General features: G+C 49.4%; 1 protein-coding gene across 3 annotated transcripts in view; it reads left to right on the forward strand.

Annotated features, from left to right (window-relative positions):
• The first annotated feature begins 2,157 nt into the window (after positions 1–2,157).
• Positions 2,158–21,277, forward strand: part of MLPH (melanophilin) — a 28,847-nt gene continuing 9,727 nt past the window's right edge. The window contains exons 1-10 of one of the 3 annotated variants that reach the window (XM_064718032.1): positions 2,158–2,741; positions 6,551–6,772; positions 8,073–8,209; positions 9,650–9,688; positions 10,253–10,350; positions 11,436–11,564; positions 13,069–13,258; positions 14,928–15,079; positions 18,736–18,819; positions 20,782–20,973. In XM_064718032.1, the coding sequence (XP_064574102.1) occupies positions 2,512–2,741; positions 6,551–6,772; positions 8,073–8,209; positions 9,650–9,688; positions 10,253–10,350; positions 11,436–11,564; positions 13,069–13,258; positions 14,928–15,079; positions 18,736–18,819; positions 20,782–20,973 (1,473 nt within the window). In that variant the 5' untranslated portion in view covers positions 2,158–2,511. The remainder of the gene's footprint in view (positions 2,742–6,550; positions 6,773–8,072; positions 8,210–9,649; positions 9,689–10,252; positions 10,351–11,435; positions 11,565–13,068; positions 13,259–14,927; positions 15,080–18,735; positions 18,820–20,781; positions 20,974–21,277) is intronic. The other 2 variants (XM_064718033.1, XM_064718034.1) reach the window with 2 other exon arrangements.

A 21,277-nucleotide genomic window follows, 5' to 3' on the forward strand; every position in this document is an offset into this window, starting at 1 on the left:
AGCACCTTGTGTAGGCACATCTTCCTTCTGCAGCACTTAAAGCAGCTGTTTGGAAAACTGGGTACTGGAGAAATTATTGGGGTTTTGCCCTTTGGTTTGTCCAAACCCCTTCAGCAGGAAGAAAATGAGGATGTGGGAGTGTTGGGTGGCTTCACTGAGGTGGTGTTTGCTGTCTTTAGGAGCAACTGGATATTATCTTCCCTCATCTTTTTTGTTGAACTCAGATTATGGATTTCCTTCCAGTTATCAGTTAAAACATTGTGAAGTGAATGGCTGGAGGAGGGCCAGGCCACATGTCCCATATATCAGCTCACAGTTGTCTTACAAATAATTACCAAGAACTGCAAAGATAACAGCTCATATGACTGTTATTTTTAAAAGAGTGGCCCTGCAGCTAGAAGATCTCTTAAAGATACCCCAGAAATCCATTCTTTTCCTCATTTGGCAGTAATGAAAATTAGAAATGTTGCCTGGGATCCATCTATGCCTGGTTTCCCAGGAGAGGCTTAGCTTATTTTGCCACCATGTCCCCAGTTCAACTGGAATCAAGGTCCATTTGAGCCTCCAGCTAACAGGAAACATGTAACTTTTCCTTTACATCCCTGATCCTGATCTCCACCCACACATGTGTAGTCATTTCAGGGGCTGGTGGACTTAGGCAGACATATAACATCAGCTGGCCCTACAACTTGGAATCACAAAGGGAAAAGACTTTTAAAACTCCAACCATTAACCTAACACTGCCAGTTCCACCACTAAACCATGTCCCCAAGTGCCACATCCACTTATTTTTTGAAGGCTTCCGTGTGACAGTGTCTGCCTCAGAGGTTCTGGGTGTGTAGGGGGTTTTTTGTTGTTGTTTTTTTTTTTTTTTCTTTTGCATGATTTTGTAATATTTAGGAGCCTTTATTCACAGTTGTATGATAGGAGAGGGAGCTGTGGCGGGCAGGTTTGATTGTCCTCCTTAAGGCAGAGGATTGCTGGGTCTGAACTGCTACAAAATCCAACAAACTGCTTTGAAAGAGAGAGGGAAAAAAAAAAGAAAACAATTCTATCTTTGCTATTATACACACCAGTGAGCTGAGAGAGGAAAGTTTTCCTAACAAGACTCTGTTCCCAGGCAATAAATACTTTGAATTTACTCCTGCACCAGGGACATTTCCCTTGAGGTGGTTTGCTGGCTAAGCCAGCCCTTTTTAGGGGGTACTGGCGTTGCTGAACTCTTGCAATTTTTTCCCCCATTTTCACTGCATAGCAGGCCACATCTTCTTGATTTAAGCAACCTCTTTATCCTTTTGGAGGAGGATGTATTGGGATCTGGGGCGGTCGGGAGGCCCTGGAACAGGGTCTCGTTGTGATGTTAATTAGTGGCTATTGACCGCTCCCTGTTCGGGTGCAGCGGGGCGCAAGGGCTCTCCAGCTTACATAAGGACCTGCCCGACCGATGTCTGCCTCCTGCCAATAAACTGATTGCTTTTGTCGGCACCTCTGCTGGAAATCAATTTTTGGCTTCCAGAGGAGATCATGCGTCCCCGATATCCAAGCTCAAACGCTGCATCTGTAGTCATCACCTTTCCTGCACAAAATCCATCCTAATTTGGGTTCAAAATGCTTTTCTGGCTCTGGTCATGGAGCTTAATCTAATCTTTGTTTCAAGTGAGTTATCAGGGTGGATAATTCCCTGTACCCCTGTGTGAGCAGCAGGGATTTTAGTCCCATCGGGCAGAAGTTTTCCTCTTTGGTCTTGCTGTCTTGCTCCCTGTTTACATTCCTGTCAGGGTGGAAAAAAAATAAAAAGAGTACTATCAATGTTTGCTGCGATGAAGGTGAGAAATGGGTTTGCTTTAATATCCCTAGGCACAGAGGGAGTGTTTTACTGAGCAATAGACGGCAGTTGGAGATATATATATATATATATATTACAATTTATATCTCTTTGGTTGCGTGGTGTATTTAGCGCTTTTCTCCAAATCCTGTCGAACCGTCTTTTCTTGCTCACGGCAAGCGAGGGAAGCGCTGCGTCCTAATTAAGCTGTTTGCCTCAAGCAAAGAGCTCGGCTGCCCAAATTGCTGCGAGAGCAGCTCAGGACGCCAGTGTCTGCTGCAAAGTTTTCCTCACAAACTGCTGCTGGGGGCAAAATGAGATGAGACGCGGGAGATGGGAGCAGAGCATCCCGATGGAGCCGGTCCTCCCGGGCGTGCAGGCACAGCTCCTCCCGGGGATGCTGCGCTCCCTCCCCGAGCCCCTGGCCTGCCTTCCCCGGGGAGGCTCCCTTTCACTCGCACACCCTGCATCGGGCAGGCACACACACACAGAGTAAACATCTCCCGCAGCCCCAGCCGGGCGGGCGAGGCGTGCAGCTGCGGGCAGGAGCCCGGGGGAAGGCAGGGCGGCCCTGCCGGAGCGCCCGCCGCGATAGGCGCCGTGCCAGCCCGGCTCGCCCGGCAGAGCGGCTGTGGTGCTGGCAGGAGCCGGCTGGCCTGCCCGCAGCTCTGCCCCTGCCCGCTTATATGGGCAGCCGCGGAGGTGGGGCCGGGCTCTCCTCGCCCCTCCGACAGCAGCAGCAGCAGCAGCAGCGTCCCCACAGCGAGCGCTCGGGGGCAGCGAGTAACGGGAGCGGCTTCGGCGAGATGGGCAGGAAGCTGGACCTCTCCAAGCTCACCGATGAAGAAGCCAAGCATGTTTGGGAAGTCGTTCGGCGGGACTTTGATCTGCGGAAAAAAGAGGAGGAACGGCTGGAGTGAGTATCTGCTGTCCCGTCCCCTGAGTTGGGGGCAAAGCAGCCAGGACATCGTGGGGTGTAGGGATGAAACAAGGAGGTCGAGCACGGTGAATAGATTACGTTATCAGCGGCAAGGTGACGCATTCGGGCAGCCAAGGTACGAGCTGGCGCCGTGCCACCGGCAGCGATGCGGATCGGTGACTCCGCCGCGCTTTATGGGGACAAACACCAGGAAATGCCTCCGTGAGGCTGGTGGGGCTCTCCCAGGATAGGCTTCCCGGGAGCAGAGGATGGGGATCGGCTCTCTTGGTTTGGCTTCATGTGATGGGTCTCGTGTGTTTAGGGCAGGAGTTGTTCAGTGAGTCCTGGGAGTCCTCAGATCCCTGAAGACTCCTGGAAAAATAACTGAGAGGAGTAGTAAACCTACTACTACTAGTAAACCTATTTTAGTAGCCTTAAATATGCAATACTGAGGACTGTGCTGTCCTGGAAAAGTTTTAGGGGCCCACAAACTGGGAAAAGATTGAAAAGTCACTGGAGCAGCAAATTCTGTGAACTTCAGGGTGTTGGACGAAAGTGCTGTTTAAAAAATGTTCTATCAGATCAGATTAAGTTTTAAGCATGAGAAATCACAGGGGTTCAGGTTTTGTTCATGACCTGCATCAGATGCTGAACTTAATAATGCCTTCACATATTTCAAGAAGCTGCAGTGACCCTCTTCAGGGTCTGGCCAAGTTCTCACTATCCCAGAGGGATGGTCCATGCTCTCAGACTGGATTTGGGCTGTGCTGCACTCCCATTGAGCTCTCAGACCCTCCCAGCTCTGAATTTTGTGTGCCAGGGCTGGTGCTGATACCACGATAATGCCTGGAAAGCAGGAGCTCGTTAGTTCCTCTATCAGATCCAAAAGGAGGGGTGAGGAGTGATAGCCATCCTCGGTTTGGGATATCTGCATCCCCCAAAACCTTCCAATCGTGGGATTTACACCAATGGCTACACAAAACTCTCAGTCAAGTATTTTTCATCCCCCTGATTATTTTTTTTTTGCCTAAGAAAAAAACAGCCTGCGTGGGAGGCAGAGATAATTCAATATCATCATCTGCTGCCTTCCTCTGCTGGTGGCTCTGAAGAGCAGGAAGGAGATCAGACAGGGGTATTTAAAAAAATTACCACCCTGCAAAGGGTGAATGTCTCCCTTGTGATGCATCTGAGCTCAGCCTGGAGGGAGGAGGTGGAGACCCACATTGCTGTGCCCTGCAGCAGAGAATTGGGCGAGGTGAATTCCTTCTTTACTCGACCTTGGCGCCAGACTGGCTTATCTGGGTCCCCTCTGCTGCCCAGAAAGCTTCCAAATTGAGTTCCATGCTCTGGGAGATGCAGGATGGGGGAAGGTCTTGGGATGCTCCTTCCCAGCTGCTGTCTCTCCTCCCAAGGATCCTCTCCCCTGGTTTCTTATTTTTATTTTCTTCTTTAATCATTCTCTGCAGAGGGCTGGCTTAATGCATTCTGAACTTCAGAAATTCCTGTGCTTTCTGAATAATTTCTGCAACAGACCAGACCACCAGCCTGGGAAAGTATGCCACATTCCTGAGTGCTGGACATGGAGCTGCACAAGAATTTTCTGCCTGCAACAAGCTGGGACATGATGTGACATTGTGTCAGACCCTGCAGCCATTCACACCGTGCTCTGACCAGCCCCATTTACTTTTCTATTCATTTACTTTTCTATTCACCGGGCTTGTCCCAACCTGCCAGCCTTGAAGAAATGTCCTGTCCACCCCCTCCCCAGCTTGGTCTTTTTCTTCCTTTTTTTTGCTGCTTCTCTGTATTTTGGTTTTGGCAGAAGTTATTCACCAACAAGGGACAAAGGCTTCAGCTGGCCACAAGCTGCACAGGCGTGTGAGGGCAAAAAATTAAATAATGCCCATTTTGAGGGGTCTCTCCCTGATTCTTTCCATGCCTACAACCCCATTTTTGGGGGGTGGCTCCCTGCATCTCTCCTGGAGCTCTGTAGGTCCAACCCTGCTGCAGCTGGCATCCCAAGAGCACAGATTTATTCATGCTGCCGTGAGCAGAGCAGGGAAGGGGCTGGCTGCTGCTGCTGCCAGCAAGAGGAGACCAGAGGCATGCTGTTCCTGCGGGTTTCAAACTGGTTTGGCCGAGACTCTTCCTTCCTTTGGCAGGTCTGCTGGGTGAGGGAGAAGAGCTGAAGGGATCCAACCGGTCTCTGGGAACCAGAAAAAGCAGTTCTAGTAAAAAAGATTGGATCCTGCTGGCTACAGCCTTAGCACGGGAGTGGAAAAGGAGTGCAAAGTCCAACCCAGGGGTTTTCTGTTTGAGGGTTTCTTTTCAGAAGTCACGTAAATTTACTGCTGGGACTTTTGCACCAGTTTGTCCAAATCCCTGCTAGGATGATGGTGAACAGCAGGTTATACAAGCCAGGTGCCCAGTTTTCTGTCTTTATGCTGGTTTTTAACTCTCCCAGATGAAATGCAAGTTGGTGTCACTCCTGTGTCACCACAAGCAGAGGGAGTGACACCAAAATATGTGTTTTACAGTGTGCTGGCTGCCAGCTGGCCAGAAAATCCTTCCTCGGAAAAAAAATAAAATCAAAAGCTGAGCCCTAATGTGCAAACTGATTAGGTTAAACAGAGATTAGCTTGCTTGAGATGCCTGCCCTTCCCACTGCCAGTCCCAGCACTGCTCCCAGGGCCAGCCAGGCTCCTGCTGTGGTCACCCTGGCGTCAGTCAGGCCCTGGGAGCATCACCAGTGCCTCGTGCTCCACACTGTGATCCTGGAGCAGCCTCCAGACCTGCTTGCTTGGGGGCTTTAACCCAAGCTGACTTCTGCTCTGGGAAACACAGCTTCCTAATCCTGTCTAGAGAGAAAACAACTTTCTAGGACCTTCCCTGCAAGTCAAACATTTTCTTTTCAGCTGTGGCCCCAAAGGCAAACATGCCTGAGGCAGTGCATGGCACGGGCAGCAAACAGAGAGAGCTTTTGGGCAGTGCAGGGTGCCCCACCGGCCTGGCAGGCATCTCAGCTGTCCCCAGCTGCTGCTGGGCCTCAGCCTCATGCAGACACTGCTTCCCATGGGGACCTGCTCTGGCAGCCAGGTCTGGAGAGTGAAGGAAGCCTGCAGGGATGCACTGCAGGTGAAAGTGCTCTTGGAAAGGGCTTCCCTTTCACGGGATTGTCACAAGCCTCTCCCCCTGCTGCATCCTCTGAACAGCCAGAGCCTTGTTACACATAACTTTATAATAAAGTTCTCTGCTGAATTTTAATCCTTTTTAATCCCAGAATTCTTTTCTTCTTTCTCCCCCACACCTTTTTTTTTTAACTAAGAATTCCAGAAAGATTTTAATTCCCTGCAGGACTCCAGGCTTGAAGGTTGTGTCATGTTGGGATACAGCCACAGGGTTTGAGAAGAGTTGCTCTCCCGAGGTTCCTGGCATTAATGATCAACACCCTGTGAAACAAACAGGACAGGTTTTGGCACAATCACTTTTTTATTTTTTTAATGATCCTTGTGGGCCCTGAGCAACTCAGAATATTCTGTGATTCTCATATTAAATTAAATCTAATATTAAACTCCAGTTACCCATCCTGAATCTGGAGCCCACTTTGTTGTTAGCTTATTTAACTCATGATATGTCATTTATTAGATTTGCCCTACAGCTGTTTCCACAAGCTGCAGACTTGCAACGTTCCCTGGAAAATCGTTCCTGAAATGATTGTGACGTGATGGGCTTTGCCATGTGAGGGTTTGCAGTGAGACAGCAACAAACTCAAATTCCTGCTTTTTGTGGGGGGCTGTTTTCTACAGGGAGCTGAAATGCAAGATCAACCAGGAGAGCAGCAAGAGGGAGTTCCTGACCAGTCAGTCCCACCTAAATGAAACTCACTGTGTGCACTGCCTGCAGCCCTTCAAGTTCCTGCTGAACAGCAAGAGGCAGTGCCTGGACTGCCGCTTCTACACCTGCAAGAACTGCAGCCGCTACCACAAGAAGGAGCAGGGCTGGGTCTGTGATCCCTGCCGCCTCTCCAGGTGCTGCTCCTCCGGGAATCACAGGGTGCTTGGGGCTGGAAACCCAAAGCCCATCTCGTTCCTTAAAGCCCATCCCATTCCTTAAAGTCCATCTTATTCCTTAAAGCCCATCCCATTCCTTAAAGCCCATCTCATTCCTTAAAGCCCATCTCGTTCCTTAAAGCCCATCCCATTCCTTAAAGCCCATCCCGTTCCTTAAAGCCCATCTCATTCCTTAAAGCCCATCTCGTTCCTTAAAGCCCATCCCATTCCTTAAAGCCCATCTCATTCCTTAAAGCCCATCTTGTTCCTTAAAGCCCATCCAGTTCCACCTCCCCACCCTTCCACTAGAGCCCCATCCAACCTGGCCTGGAACACTTCCAGGGATGGGGCAGCCACAGCTTCTCTGGGCACCCTGTGCCAAGGCCTCCCCACCCTCACAGGGAAGAATTCCTTCCCTAAATCCCATCTAACCCTGCCCTCTGGCAGTGGGAAGCCATTCCCCCTTGTCCTGTCACTCCAAGCCCTTGTCTCAAGTCCTGGTCCAGCTCTCCTGGAGCCCCTTTAGACACACTCACTCTAAGGTCTCCCCAGAGCTTTCTCTTCTCCAGGTGAGCACCCCCAGCTCTCCCAGCCTGGCTCCAGAGCAGAGGGGCTCCATCCTCAGAGCACCTTTGTGGCCTCCTCTGGTCTCATTCCAGCAGCTCCACATCCTTTTTTGGGGACCCCAGAGATGGAGGCAGCTCTGCAGGTGGGGTCTTACCTGACTGGGGGAGACAGGCAGAATTCCCACCTCCCCTGCTGCCCACACTGGGGATCAGCCCAGCACTGGCTGCCAGTGCACATTTCTGGCTCTTGTCAACATTCTCACCCTCCAGCACCCCCAAATACTCCTCCAAGAGCTCGTCCCAATCCATTCTCCACCAAGCCTGTGTATTCACTTGGGATTGCTCCAACCCAGGGGCGGGACCTTGCACTTGGGCTTGTTGAGCCACATGAGTTTCTCACAGCCCCACCTCTCAAGGCTGTCACAGCCCCTCTGGCTGTCATTCCTGCCCTCCAGCATGTGATTGTGTGTCAGGAACTGAGGGAACACTCAATCCCAGTGCCCATGTCACCAACATGAATGTTAAAGAAATCCAGTCCAGCCATGGGAACACCACTCCTCATTTCTCTTTGCTCTGAGGGACAAGGTGATGAGGCTCAACAGCATTTGCCCAAATTCAGCATGCTTTTAGATGAAAGCATGCTGTGTTTTTGTTAAGACAGAGTTTTTTGGGTGTGTGCCTGCTGACCTGGGGTGCCTCCTTTCTTTGGGCAGGATCGTGAAGATCGGCTCCCTGGAGTGGTACTACGAACACGTGCGCTCCCGCTTCAAGAGGTTTGGAAGTGCCAAAGTGCTCCAGTCCCTCTATGGCAGGCTGCAGCCAGGCCAGGGGCTCAACTCTGCCTTTCTGGGTGAGGAATGGCCTCTGCTGCTCCTGGGGAATCTGTGCTGCACCACAGCAGTGGTGGTGCTGCTCTGAGTGATGTGGGGGACCAAGAATGCTCAGAACGTCTCAAGGAGGAAGCAGAGGTTAAGGGTTGTTCATTCAGACTCAGAACAGGTGTTCTTGATGGCTTTTCTACTGTTAAGTCTTAAGTTTTTACCACAGGCTGGAGAATGTAAGATCATTACAGCTGGAAAACACCTCTGGATCATCCAGTCCAACCCAGTACTACCATGACCACCATTAAACCACATCCCCAGCTGCCACATCCATGTGTTTTTGAACACTTTCAAGGAGTGTTTTTGAACATTTCCAAGGATTGTTGTTCCATAATCACCCTTTCAATGAAAAAAATTCCCTAATGCCTCATCTTTAATTTTCAAAGTCCCGCACCCTGCAGCTTGTAAGTACGTAAATTTGAAGCTCTATTTTTTTCTTTAGTTTTGGTCTTTTCATCTCAGAGCTTGCGGAATTAACCCTAGTTTAACCTGCAGGATAAAGCCAGCCCTCTTTTTTTTTTCCCCCAAGACCTGATGATTTTTACAACCAACCTGATTATCCCCTGGCACTGACAAAACTGTGCCAAAATTGGTGAGCTACCTGTCACCATAACTCTTTTCTTCAGAGCTTCATGGACCTTCCATATTTCTGATTTTTGTCCAAGGGTGCATAAATATATCATTATATTAGTATAGTATTATTACTAACCAGCTCCTGGTTGTTATTCATAGTGCTCCTACTCCTTGGCCTATTTCCTTTGGAAACCAGTGTGGAGTTTATTCCCATCTTGAGGAGCCATAGAAAAGTTTGCACATACCATTGACATGACCTGATTCAACTGCTGCAATCACTCTTTTAAATCACTCTTTTAGCCAGGCAACTCATAGCAGAAATAGCAGCAAAAAAATTTAATGGAGTGAGAGACAATCCATGCATTGTTTGGACAGAAAATGCATCAGAGCACACAAAAACCCAACCAAGCATGAGGGTAACAGCGCCTTAGGCTGCTTTAAATTGAGATTCTGATGCCTTTTTCAAAGGGAAATGATTTTGTTGTTTATTACTTCATTAACACCAGTGAATTGGCTTGACCCTCCAGCGAGCAAGGATCTCCTCCTGGGATGTATCCCTGGCCATCTGCAGTTGGCTGTGCCTTCCCTTGCAGCTCCCAGGCACGTTGCATCAGCCTGGGGAAGCTGTGGCGAGCAGCTCTTTGACTTTTAAAAGTCAAGTCCAATCTCCAAGCGCCTGTTTTGTTCTCTTTAAAGAGCTTTTATAACCATTGTTTCTTGTGAGGGCTAGAGAATGAGAATTCTAGTTAGCCATGGCTCTGAGGCTTGCCCTCTGCTCCAGGAACAGGAAGAAAATGTGATTATTCATTTTTCCCACCATTTTTCTCTTTGTTTAGGTCTTCATGACAGAGTTTATAGCCTGCCAGACATTAACAGTAAGTAAAAAAGGGGATTGAAGTTGATTGAAGGTGATTGAAGCAGGGGGCTTGCAGTTCAAGCAAGGTTTCCAAAACCTTTATGTCTTCACACTCTTAGAGCTGTGGGCCCTTCTGAGGAGATTTGGAGTGGTCAGACCAGGGAAAACATTCCTCCACTGCAGTGGAGATGGTCTGTAGTGCTCAACCCCTGCATTGTGGTACGTTTGGGTAGATTTGGATACAAGAGGACTTTCAGTTACATGCCAAACTTGAAGTTTGCAAGCTCCTTATCTCAAAGCAGTGGGTCATGGATAAACAAAAGAGCTGATGGGAATCAGGAATAGCTCCTGAGCCTTCAAGCAGTGGAGTCACCCAGATGGACCTTGGGGTGCCCCTTCACTTCCACATCTGTGATGGTGCACATCTGGCAGGGGAAGCAAGGAGAGGCCAGCAGAAAAAAATAAATTTGGGGAGTTACTTTAATCTGGGCTTTTTCACTCCATATAAGAAGCATGGCCTCACCTTCAGGTACTGGTGTGACCCCCAGGGTGGGGACTCACCTGCTCCCTGTGTCCCCTGCAGGAGAGTGCCAGCTGCTCAGCAGCTGTGACCCTGCTGGGGATGACAGCGATGAGGAAGACAACATCCTTCGTGGGGCTGAAGCAGAGCGCTACAGCAGGGTGAGTTTGGTGTTTACAGCAGGAGTTTGGTGCTGGAGCTGCCTCACTCTGTGTCCCTGGCCTGCCCTGGGTGATGGTGATGGTGGCTCTCTGTGCCACTTTCAGAACTGGGCCTTTCTCCTCTGTTTTTCTCCTCTGAGATAAGCTCTTCTCCCACTTAGTGTAAAAACAGCCATGTCAGTAACATCATAAATACTTGTGCTCTGGAAAAAAGGCCTACTCTTAACACTGTGGAGGTCACTAATTAATATAAAAGTCATAGCTCTCACCTGTATAATGAGAACCCACCTGTGGTGGTGTTTGCAGGGGCCCCAGGACGAGGGAAGAGGTGAGAATCTTGACTCCATATTTCAGAAGGCTGATTTATTATTTTATGATATATATCATATTAAAACTATACTAAAAGAATAGAAGAAAGGATTTCATCAGAAGGCTAGAAAGGAATAGAAGGGAATGGAATGATAATAAAATCCTGTGACTGACCAGACAGTCCAAGACAGCTGGGCTGTGAGTGGCCATTAATTAAAAGCAACCCCATGAGCCAATCACAGATCCACCTGTTGCATTCCACAGCAGCAGATAATCAATGTTTACATTTTGTTCCTGAGGCCTCTCAGCTTCTCAGGAGAAAAAAATCCCAAAGAAAAGATTTTTCATAAAAGGTGTCTGTGACACCCACCTTCTTGGGGTGTTTTTACTAATGACCTCAAATATTCCGAGACATCTGCCTGTATCATCCTTCTCTGAGGATGAGGAGATGCTTCAGGGCTCAAAAGCATCACCTGGGTCTCTCTCTGAGCTGTAACCTGGCTCAGCTTCCCCAGAGTGCCTTTATAAACCAGGAGAGAGATTCTCACTCTGCTTACAGAGGCTGTGGAAATCAGGAACCCACTTTCCTTTGCCTTTAGCACCAGCACAAGCTGTACCTGGCTCCCTTCAAGCACAACAGCGTCAGGCCCAAATTCCCTCTGCAAAAAGCAGAGCAAACTCAGGCAAACTAAGGAAAGGTCCTCCCTCCCCCTTTCCTCAAGGCCAACTGAGTGTCTGACACTGAATTTGCCTTTCTTGCACTTTGTGTGCTAAAGATGTGCAAGACAAAGCGGCTGCTGTCTGTGCACCCCTTTGATTTCGAACTGGACTCGGATTACTCTGCCCAGTCTCGCCGCCAGTCTGCACAGCTCTCTCCAGCAGCCAGCAGCCCGGATGCTTTCCAGGTACTGGGACACTCCTGGGGGGTTCCTTTCCTTTCTTCCTCCTCCTCCTTGCTTGCTACCACTGCTCCTTCAGCTGGTGTTGGGAGGCGATGGGCCAGATCTCCATTGCTGCTTGCAATCTCTTCTTCCAGTTGAAGTCCTTTGCCTCAGGCCAAGTCAGGAGCAGGACATCTGATCCAAGTAAGGATGAGTGCTAAGATGAGACAGCAGGAGGTTCTCTGGCCGTGTCCCTGCAGATTTCCTTGCTTTCAGCAGACCATGGTTGTTGTCCCCAGGCTGTGGAACATACCCTGTTTTCCACCAGATTCAGTGGTCAAGGGGTTAAATGAAATCAGGTTCTTCTCCCATGTTCCCATCCAGTTTGGCCAGCAGCTCCACGAGGCACAGGATCTTTGTGAGGTTGAGATGAATCCCACAGATCCAACGAGAGTGAAGGCCAGCCAGGGGGATGAACACTGCAGGAATGCTGGATACTTCTAAATAGGAGGCTGGATGTGCCGTAGTATCCAGAGCTTTGGCCAGGAGCAAGACAGAGAGATCCAGAAAGTGCCCTGTGATCCCACCAAGCCCAGGGGCTCACCAATTCCGCCTTCCTGCTCTGGGGAGGAACAGGGATGGGGCACCCTGGGTGTGGCAAAAGGTCTTCCAGCCTGAGAGACTTCAGGTCCAGCTTTTTGGGCTGCTCTTGTTTGCCTTTCCTGGTGAAACTGCACTTTTAAAGCATTAAACAGCTCCTTCTTTTTAAAAATGCTCTGATTAAACTATTCTTGGGTAGAAGCAGGGTGTGCTGAGATCTGTAACAACTTAAACAAATAAATCTGCACAATTCCACGCAAAATTACTGGAATTTGGGGGGAATAATTAGATCCCTCTTTTTGTTTGTCTTTTCCCCCTATTTTTGCAGCAGAATTCAGTGTGAGGTCTGGCCTCTGTCAAACTGGATTTGTGGATTACAGATTATTTAAAGTGGTGGCTGTTTGAATAGGTAGAAAGGGATGGTGTTTTAAAAGATCAGAGGGTGTTGCAGCCTGGCTGAAGGAACTCTGTGCTTGTAAAAGTTACCAGTGCCCCCTGGCAGTGAGGGGAAGTATTGCTCAGGGTTCAGCAGCCAGGCAAAGCCTTTAAATGGGATTATTATGAACTTTTATATTTTATTTAAATATAACTGGCATTATGAAAGGACAATCCATGCATATATTGAAGAGTTAAGAGAGGAGCTCTTAGTGGAGGTCAGGAGGGACAAGGATTTGTAGAATCATAGAACAAGTTGGGTTGGAGGGAGTGTAAAGATCATCTCATTCCACCTCCTTCCACTACCCCAGGTTGCTCTAAGCCCTCCCAACCTGGCCTTGGATGCTTCCAGGGATATCCAGGGGCAGCCACATCTCCACATTGTTCTCACTCTGGGGGCCCCCGAGCTGGAGGCAGCGCCACTGATGGGGTGGGGGCGACACCAGTGGAATCTCCGTTGGGCAGCTGCTCAGCAGCACCCTCAACTCTTCAGTCCTTCCCAGATTTCCCCACCTCAGCTGAAGATGTCTCCCAGGAGTCCAGGATCGGGGATGCAGACCTGGTGTTCCACCACGTGCTGCAGGAGCCGGGGGCCAGCGCTCCGGAGCAGCACTTCAGCACCGAGGTTCGGCTCACCGTCAACGCGCGCAGGAGGAGGAGCCTGGAGAGGAACCCAAAGCCTGGTGGGTGCCCTTGGCCAGATTCCCCTTGTACCCTCTTGGGACAAGTGGCTGAAGGCGTTGGAACAAAGTGGAAACAGCTTTGGGGGCTTTTTTCCTGAACAATCTCAAAGCCACTAAGAGCGTCAACACGAGTTATCCGTCTGCAAAAGGGATTTTCCTTAGGAAAGAATCTTGCTGACATTATTTAGTTGTAAAAGAGCAGATCTTGCTCCCAACAAAGCCAAAGGGGTTGTTCCTCAGGTGTCCATCCCTTTCATACCTACTGGTGATTTCCAGGGCAGAAGCTAGATACAATCCAGTGCTAAAAACAATGGGTTGTGTTTCCTGCTGCAGGCAGAGGAGTTCAACTCTTTAGTAAAGGACCTTGTGGCTGCAGAAAGCTTTGAGTTTTTAGAGGACTTGAACAAGAACTGGTGGTTGCTAAGTGGCATGCTTGTGACTGGGCAGGGTGCATGGGTAGGCTAAAGGATCTGTGGGTTTGTGAGTCTATAAATAACCTCTAAGAGGCAGAATTTGCCTTTTACAACCTCTGTTTTCCCTACAGGGATGGCAGAGTCAGGAGGGTTGGATATTGGCTTGTGTATATGCAAATGTAGAATATGTCTTTCTGTGTCTCCAGTGGCCTGGCTGTATTTTCAGGACATTTGGGAAGGCTGGGTAGACCTTAACATGGCTGTTTAAATTCCCATTCCAAGTCCTGCTGGGGCATCACAGGAACAAGATCCCCATGCATGTTAATTCCATTTTCTCTCATTGTTTTTGCCTCATTTGAAATTCTCCTTTACACAGGAGGCTTTCCACTTTTTTTAAATGCTCCATCCTAGGCTGGTACCTCTCTAGGCCAAGTCTAAACATCTTTCAGCACCTGGGCAGTGCACACAGGGCAAGAGCCAAACCTGGGCTCCCACAAAACTGAGAAGGCAGTGGTGGTTTTTGGTGAGCCTGTTCAGGGCATGATAGCAAGGATGGTGCTCCTCATGCCTTGTGTGGGACCCTGCTGTGCTCAGTGCTGTGTGGGCACAGAGTGCAGAGCTGCAGCCTGGCCCATCCTTAAACTTGGACCTTAAACTTGGTCTGGCTTGCAGAAGCCCCTCCTGCCAAAGGGTAGGAAGTCTGATCTGGGGAAATGCCTCATTATTTATTTGTTTTAAGGATAGGGCCAATGCCCAGAGAGAAACTCAGGGGTGTTTATGCCTTATGAAGGCTGACCTAGAACAGAGGCCAGACAGAGTTAAAGAATAAGGCAAGGATTTATTAAAAGGCCTCAATGGATCCACCTTGGGCAGCACAAGAGCCCAGTCAGGGCTGCACCCAAGATGAACCAAAATGGTCACAAAATGATCACGAGGTCTCTCACTTTTATAAGTTTTGGTCCATTTGCATATTGGAGTTAGTTGTCCAATATGCAAATAAAGGTTATGAGGTCTCATCCTCCTTGTTTTTCTCTCTTCATTCCACATTGTTTGTGCTCTTGGGCCTGAGATTTGGATCATTTATCCTTGGTCCCCAGCTATAGAAGGAATTGTTTTGTCTCCCTGCTCTGTGAAGACACCTCACCATGCCCTAATATGAAGCTCAGAACTGCACACTAAAGCAGCACAGAATTTGAAAATTATAAAATCCAAACCTGAGCACCCCTGTGAGTGCCCTGTTGCTCTCTCTCCCTGAGGCCTGCCCTGGAACGAACCGCCCCGGGCGCGGTACTCGGCCGACATGGACACGTCTGACGAGGAGCTGAGGGGAGCCCAGCTGCCAGTCCAGCCCAGCAAGCGCAGGAACAGAGCCTCCTCCCAGGAGAACATCAGCCACTCCTCCAACCAGGTACCAGCAGCCTCTGCTGACACCCCTGGCCACGTCCCTCTCGTTTCCTCTGAGGTGCAGGGTGGTTCAGGGGAGAAGAGGAGCAGCAGTGGCCAGCTGGGGTTTGCTTTTCCAGTCGCAGCACAAAGAAAAGCAGCTCTGGTTGGTGCTTCCATGGCATGTGCTGCCACCACAATAACAATCCTGCCCTTGCTGCTGCTGATTTCCCAGCTTGTCCTTATTAATCTGAGTTACTTGTGGGTTCTTGTGCCTCCAGAAAGGCTTGCTTAAATGGGATGTGCCAGTGCTTAATAAGCAGATGGAGGTCTGGAGATGGATGCTTAATAAGCACCAAGATCCTTCTCTTCCTCTGCAGTGTGTTCCTGCCTGGTAGGAGTGGGTCAGGGTGACCTGTCACATACCTCTCCTGAGTGATGGAAATGGGGGGAACAGCATAGAGAAAGGTGTCAGACAGGATCTAAGCTTGTGTTTTAATTCCCAAGCAAGGACCTGCTGTTCCTGGTGCTCCCTTTGCCAGTGGTGGGCAGTGAGGATGGTAAAGTTGATCCGGTTCCTCAGATCTCATGAGCAGCAAAATGCAGAGTGGTGTTTGGCTGCAGATGCAGGGGCAGAATCACTTTACAGTCTCACAGCTGGTAATTTGGCATGTCCTGGAGCCCTCTTTGGGCAATCAGTGAGATCTGTGACCACAGCCATCCCTCAGTGTGACGGTGTTCACAGGGGTCTTGGGATGAGGGAAGAGTTGAGGATCTGACTCCATGCTTCAGAAGGCTTGATTTATTATTTCATGGTATATATTATATTAAAACTATACTAAAAGAATAGAAGAAAGGACTTCATCAGAAGGCAGCTAAGAATAGCAGAAGGAATGATAACAAAGGTTTGTGGCTGGGACAGTGAGTCTGAGCCAGCTCACTGTGATTGGCCATTAATTAGAAACAACCACATGAGACCAATCACAGACCCACCTGTTGCATTCCACAGCAGCAGATAACCATCGTTTACATTTTGTTTCTGAGGCCTCTCAGCTTCTCAGGAGGGAAAATCCTAAGGGAAAGATTTTTCATAAAATGTGTCTGTGACGCCTCAGCACCACACTTCGCGTGCCTGGGTAGGCAAAGCTGCTCTTTGCCATTTACTCCTGTGGGCACATGTTTTAATTAACAAATACCATTCCTTCCTCAGCCAGCAGTAAATGGGAGAGCCCTGGACTGGGTGTCCTTAATGAGGCCATGCTATGCTAGGCATGAAATGTGCACCGTGCTTTACAGTGGGCAAATGGGCCCAAATTCCTACCAACGCCTCCCACAACTTCCTCCAGGAGCTGGGAAAGCTCCCACATCCCACATCGGGCAGTGTGGTTTGTTCCCTCACACCTGGTGGTGTGGAGCCCTGTCACCCTAATGGTTACAAGGCGTCTTCTCAGTCCCACTTTACCCCCATTTGCTCTTGTGGCAGCGTTGCTAATTAGCTGAAATAGCTCCCCATCCTCGCTGCCCTTTGTGCTGCTGATGTGTTTACAGCCAGCAACCATCCTACCACCCAGCTCTAGCTAAATCAGGGGTTCTTCCATGTTCCTGTGACTCCAGGAGCTGAAGGTCCAAGAGCAAAACTTTAAAAAAAGAAGAACTCTATTTTAAAAAGCACTTATGAGGCACAAAAAGAAGCCCTGAGTTGGTAACTGTGTGGGTCTTTGCCTCCACGTTTTTAAAAGTCAGGTAGCAACAGGACCAAGCCACAAGGAATAGCTCCAATATACCAAGTTTCTCTCCAGAAGCCATCCTGCTGTACCACAAGGGAGCTCAGTGATTCTGGATTCCCAAAGTCTTGATGCAGTCTGGCTCCTCTTCTTTACAAAAAGTTTCTGTTAGAGTAACCTGTCCTCCCTTCTCAGCAGCAAGGGGTAGTTTCCCCTACCTGGTGTTGTGGGCTGCGCTTTAAGCTTATTTTCCCTTGAATGTTTTAGTGCAGAGCCCACTTTGCCAGCCTTTGTCACACTGGGAAAATTGCAGGAGAAGTGCCCAAATGGGGTGCATCAAAGCCAGCCTTGACTGGGAAGGAGAATGAAGCTTTTTTCCAGCTGGTAGATACCCATCAATATCAACAGCAGCCCGTGCTTCAGGCTCTGATCTCTCTTCCTGATGGAGATGGGGCAGTGGTGACTCCTGGTTTGTCACCATCATCAGAGGCTTCTCATTGCCCCTGGGAGCCCTGCAGGACTCAGGCCTCAAACAGGACTGAAAAACCTCTCAGCAATGGGGCTGAAGTGCTTCCTGCCTGGGGGTTTAATGCTGCCTGGAGGTGCTTCCACTTCGGGCTGGTGATGACAGCTCTGCTCTCCACAGGGCCAGGTTTTTATATTCATCTTCCCTTAAGCAGATGCAATCATGCCTGGCTGTTGTGAGGGTCTAATTAATCAAAGGCTGGCGAGCACAAAAACTGAGTGAGAGGATGGAAATTGTTACAAAAACAAAGCCCACCCTTCACATCTCTTTGTTACCACCTCTGCTTGCTGCTTTTGCTGCTTGCTCCCCTTTGAATGGGCAGAAGCCACTCAGAACAGCAGTGATGCACTGGTAGTCTCATGAAACAGGCAATATTTATCATCATTTATGTTTTATTTGTCTGGATCAAAGGAAAGAGATTTAGTTTTTTAAAAGAAAACAAACCTTCCATTTCTAAAGGGAAATAAAAAAGCTTCTTTTAATGTTTACAGTGATCATAGAGACATTTTAGTTTAAATGGATCTGAAAAATATCTCATTCCAGCCCTCTCCCATGGGCAGGGACACTTTCCACTGTCCCAGGGTGCTCCAAGCCCTGTCCAGCCTGGCCTTGGGCACTTCCAGGGATTCAGGAGCAGCCACAGCTGCTCTGGGCACCCTGTGCCAGGGCCTGCCCACCTTACAGGGAACAATTCCCTCCTAATGTCTAATCCAAATCCACCCTCACCACAAAGGTTTGTCTTGGTTCTTGAGCACAGGAAGTAACTTCTCTTTGATTTCCAGGGTTCTGTCTGTCTGTAATTTCTCTGCCCTTCTCCCCATGCCCCCTTTTTAGTCAGAAGACTGAGGGAGAAGAGAGGGGCGAGCATCTGCATCAGAGAAGTCAGAAAATTTCAAAGTGGTGGGGAAAACTTTCAGGTTTTTCTACTCTGATTTTTTTTTTTTTGTGGATTCCTCTCCACCACTGTGTTGGCAGGCATGTGATGGGGTGGTTACAGCTTGAAAAACATGTTAGTAGGAAGTGAAAATGTATGTTGACTTCAATTTGGGGCAGCATGGGAACAATGGTGAGATGGGTGGCTTCATTACAGGCTGGTGCTTTTATTGGTGGTGAGGTTTTCCATTCACTGCATCACAGCTCCAGGTGCTTTGGTGGGAACTGCCTTGTGCTGGGGGCTTGGGATTGCTCGGAGTTTTCCAGATTTGAGGTTGCTCTGCACCTCCTGGGACTTCCTGCCATTTTTAAGCCATTCCTTAAAAAGATTTTATTTTTTAATGTTTTTCAACTCTTCTCACGGTGGCAGTGTGCTGCTGCTTGCTTTCCCCTGCTGGTTTCCTCACTGTGGTGGCTGGTCTCCTCACTGTGGTGGCTGGTCTGTTCTGTTCTCTCCTTCTTTTCCCTCTCCCTGTCTCTCTCTCCCCTTTCCTGTAGATCCATGAGCTCAACACTCGCATGTCCGCAATCGAGCGCGTGCTGAACCGCTTGGAGGAAAAAATCCTGGCGCGCCCTGACGAGGTAACCAGGCAGGAATCCTGCAGGGATGGGCCCTGGGCTCTGCTGCTCCCCTCCCCTGCCCGCTGCAGAGGCAGCCAGCGCTGCAGGGAGACACAAAATCATGGAAATATTTAGGCTGGAAGGGAGCTCCGAGATCAACCCTGCCGCTGCCAAGGCCTTCACTGAACCCTGTCCCCAAGTGCCACAACCACCTGGGCTGTTTGAGTTCACTCCTGTTTTGGCTTTGGAGGCTGTTCTCCACTTCCAGGTGGTGGAGTGCCTTAGGAAACATTGCATGGTAGGGCAGAAACTGCAGGAAATTGAACCCATTTAGACCCGGTACCTTCCTTGCCACCTCTGCACAAGGGAAATTTGGTTTCAGGCTGATGCTTCATGAAGTGCAAATTTCAGGAGTTTTGTTAGGTGGTGTCTGTGTCTCCAGAGCTGTGACAGCTCATTTGAACTCATGGGACACTCAAGTGTGCCTATGAGGAGGGCACCAGGTTATTGTGACTGTGAGAGCTGAGTCAAGGAGCATTTCTGCCTCTCTTCTGAGCTGCCCTGACCTTACCATGCCATCAAACTTGGAAGAAAGCAGCTAAATTAAGTTAAAGCTGAGCAAGAGTGCAGAATCTGTGAATACTTAGACCGCTTAACATTGATTTTTGGGCTTCTAATTTTAGACTATGCACTCTTTTCCTTCGTGTGAACCCATCACCACTCTGGCAGCTGATGGCTCAGTAGAATGGATGGTGATAATTACAGGCAAAGCCCCCAGGCATGGATGGAACAATGCAATTTTTCCTTTTTTTCTCTAAAATTCACAGAAGGGGTTGGCCACAATTTTAATCATTCATGGTTTCCATCAGTAATCCTGGCCAAGGGAGTAAGAGGTTCTCACAGTGTCAGGTTCCCACACTTTATTCCCATATCCAGGGCAAATCAGGGCAGAGGCAGTGAGTCCAAACAGCTGTGGGACAGGCTGAGGTTAATTACAAAGCAAAGTTTTCTAGCAGAAAGGATAGCAGAGCCCTGAAATAGGTTGCCTGGGAAAAAAAATATTGCCTGCTGCAGATGCTGCTGTTGGAGGCTGTTAAAAAACAGCTCAGACAAAACCCCACCACGTATGACACAGGTAATTGTATTCCCATCTTAATTCAGGGTTGAGCAAATTCAGGAACTTCTGGAGATCTCTTCCAGTGCCTGGGAGTTTAACAGGATTCCTCTCCAGCTGCCATGAATTGCACCTAACAACGGGGGTGGGTGGCAATTTGCCACCTATCCTATACAGAAATTTGATGTGTGGGTTCTCATCCCAAATGAGATCACCTAGAGGTTCCAGAAGTTACCTCAGGGAGTGGCCATTCTCATGACTGCTTGACCTTGTTTCTGGGTTCCTGTGATCTGTGACCAGCCATGCCATGGCTCCTAATGAAAATGTGGTGATTTTTGGCCCCAAATCCCTCATCCCCACCTTTTCAAGGCAATTTTCCACGGAGAAAACCTCGCAGGTTCTGTGTGTGGGGAAAATGGGAGTGGAGGTTCTTCAGGTGAGGGGTTTGTGTTCCTCAGGGAGGAGCTGCAGCACAGCTCTCTGGGCTCTGCTGTGCCCTGGGGTGGTTTGGAAGCCCCTCTGGCCCTCAGAGCCACCAGCCATGCCATGGCTCCTAATGAAAATGTGGTGATTTTTGGCCCCAAATCCCTCATCCCCACCTTTTCAAGGCAATTTTCCATGGAGAAAACCTCACAGGTTCTGTGTATGAGTAAAATGGGAGTGGAGGTTCTTCAGGTCAGGGGTTTGTGTTCCTCAGGGAGGAGCTGGGGCAGAGCTCTCTGGGCTCTGCTGTGCCCTGGGGTGGTTTGGAAGCCCCTCTGTGCTCCCACTCCTCGAGTTCCTCTGCTTGCTGAGCCTGTCTGGGCCCAGGCAGGCCCTGTGCCCACCACAGGAGGTTCTCACACCTTTCCCTTCTCCTGCTCCTCCAGTCTCTGGCCCCAGAGTCCCACACTGACCCTGATGCTGAGGAGGAGGAGTTGAAGAGGAAGCTGGAGGAGTTAGCCAGCAACATCAGTGACAAAGAAGTCTCCTCTGACGAGGAGGAGCGTGAGGAGGAGAAGAGGGCAAAGAAACCAGAGATGAGTTCCTCCACCGAGGCCATGACCAGGGATGTTAGAAAGGTAATCTGTGCCCTGTCACCCACATCATTCCAGGCTGCATCCATGGCTCCTGCTGCTCTCAGTGCTTTGTGGTTTTACACCATGAAATTGTGACTCTCCTTCTGTCCCACACCTCCACCAGGGCTGTGGCTGTGTCTGCATTAACAATGCCAAGGGATAGGGAAGTCCTGGGGTGTTAGATCTGGATATTTCTCCTTGTAGGCTCTCCCAGCCTCTGCCAAAAATCAAAAGTAAAGCCTCTGAGAGTTGTTGCAGGCTCCTGCCTGTCATGGAGAGGTGCACAGCCTCCACATCTACCTGAAGG

The sequence above is a fragment of the Zonotrichia leucophrys genome, chromosome 7, assembly GCF_028769735.1.
Source record: "Zonotrichia leucophrys gambelii isolate GWCS_2022_RI chromosome 7, RI_Zleu_2.0, whole genome shotgun sequence".
In the NCBI taxonomy this organism is placed as follows: Eukaryota; Metazoa; Chordata; class Aves; order Passeriformes; family Passerellidae; genus Zonotrichia; species Zonotrichia leucophrys.